Below are 435 nucleotides of genomic sequence, written 5' to 3' on the forward strand. Positions count from 1 at the left end.
CAGCGGGTGGAGGGGGGGGCCGGGGCCTGCGGTTGCCGCTGGGGCTCCGGAGGGGTCTCAGCCTCTCCTCGAGCAGAGTCCGGAGGCACCTGCCCAGGACCGAGGCGTGTCGGAACGTGATGCCTCACCTCCGATGTGGAGGCGGGGGGAGGAGGGCCCAACGACATGTCCCTTCACGCTCCCAGCAGCTGAGCAGGGAGAAGGAGCCTGGCTGGAGCCCGGCCTGAGCAGCACAGGAGCCTCGCCGGCCAGCCCTCGCCCCCGCAGCCCGCCCGTACGCCAGGACTCTGGGGGGGTGGCAGTCCCGCACCCGCCGGGCGATGAACATCGCAAGGAGGAGAGGCTTCTACAGACAGGAGGTGAACAAAACCCTCTGGGAGCTGCCCAGGAGATACACAGCCCTCCACCCGCTGGGCTCCGGAGCCTACGGCTCGG

General features: G+C 70.6%; 1 protein-coding gene across 2 annotated transcripts in view; it reads left to right on the plus strand.

Moving 5' to 3' along the window:
- Positions 1-136: 136 nt before the first annotated feature.
- MAPK13 (mitogen-activated protein kinase 13) overlaps positions 137-435 on the plus strand; it is an 11479-nt gene continuing 11180 nt past the window's right edge. Inside the window, exon 1 of one of the 2 annotated variants that reach the window (XM_008938043.1) lies at positions 137-435. This exon is cut by the window's right edge and continues 1 nt beyond it. In XM_008938043.1, the coding sequence (XP_008936291.1) occupies positions 321-435 (115 nt within the window). In that variant the 5' untranslated portion in view covers positions 137-320. The other variant, XM_008938044.1, reaches the window with a different exon arrangement.

The sequence above is a fragment of the Merops nubicus genome, unplaced genomic scaffold, assembly GCF_000691845.1.
Source record: "Merops nubicus isolate BGI_N331 unplaced genomic scaffold, ASM69184v1 scaffold36233, whole genome shotgun sequence".
In the NCBI taxonomy this organism is placed as follows: Eukaryota; Metazoa; Chordata; class Aves; order Coraciiformes; family Meropidae; genus Merops; species Merops nubicus.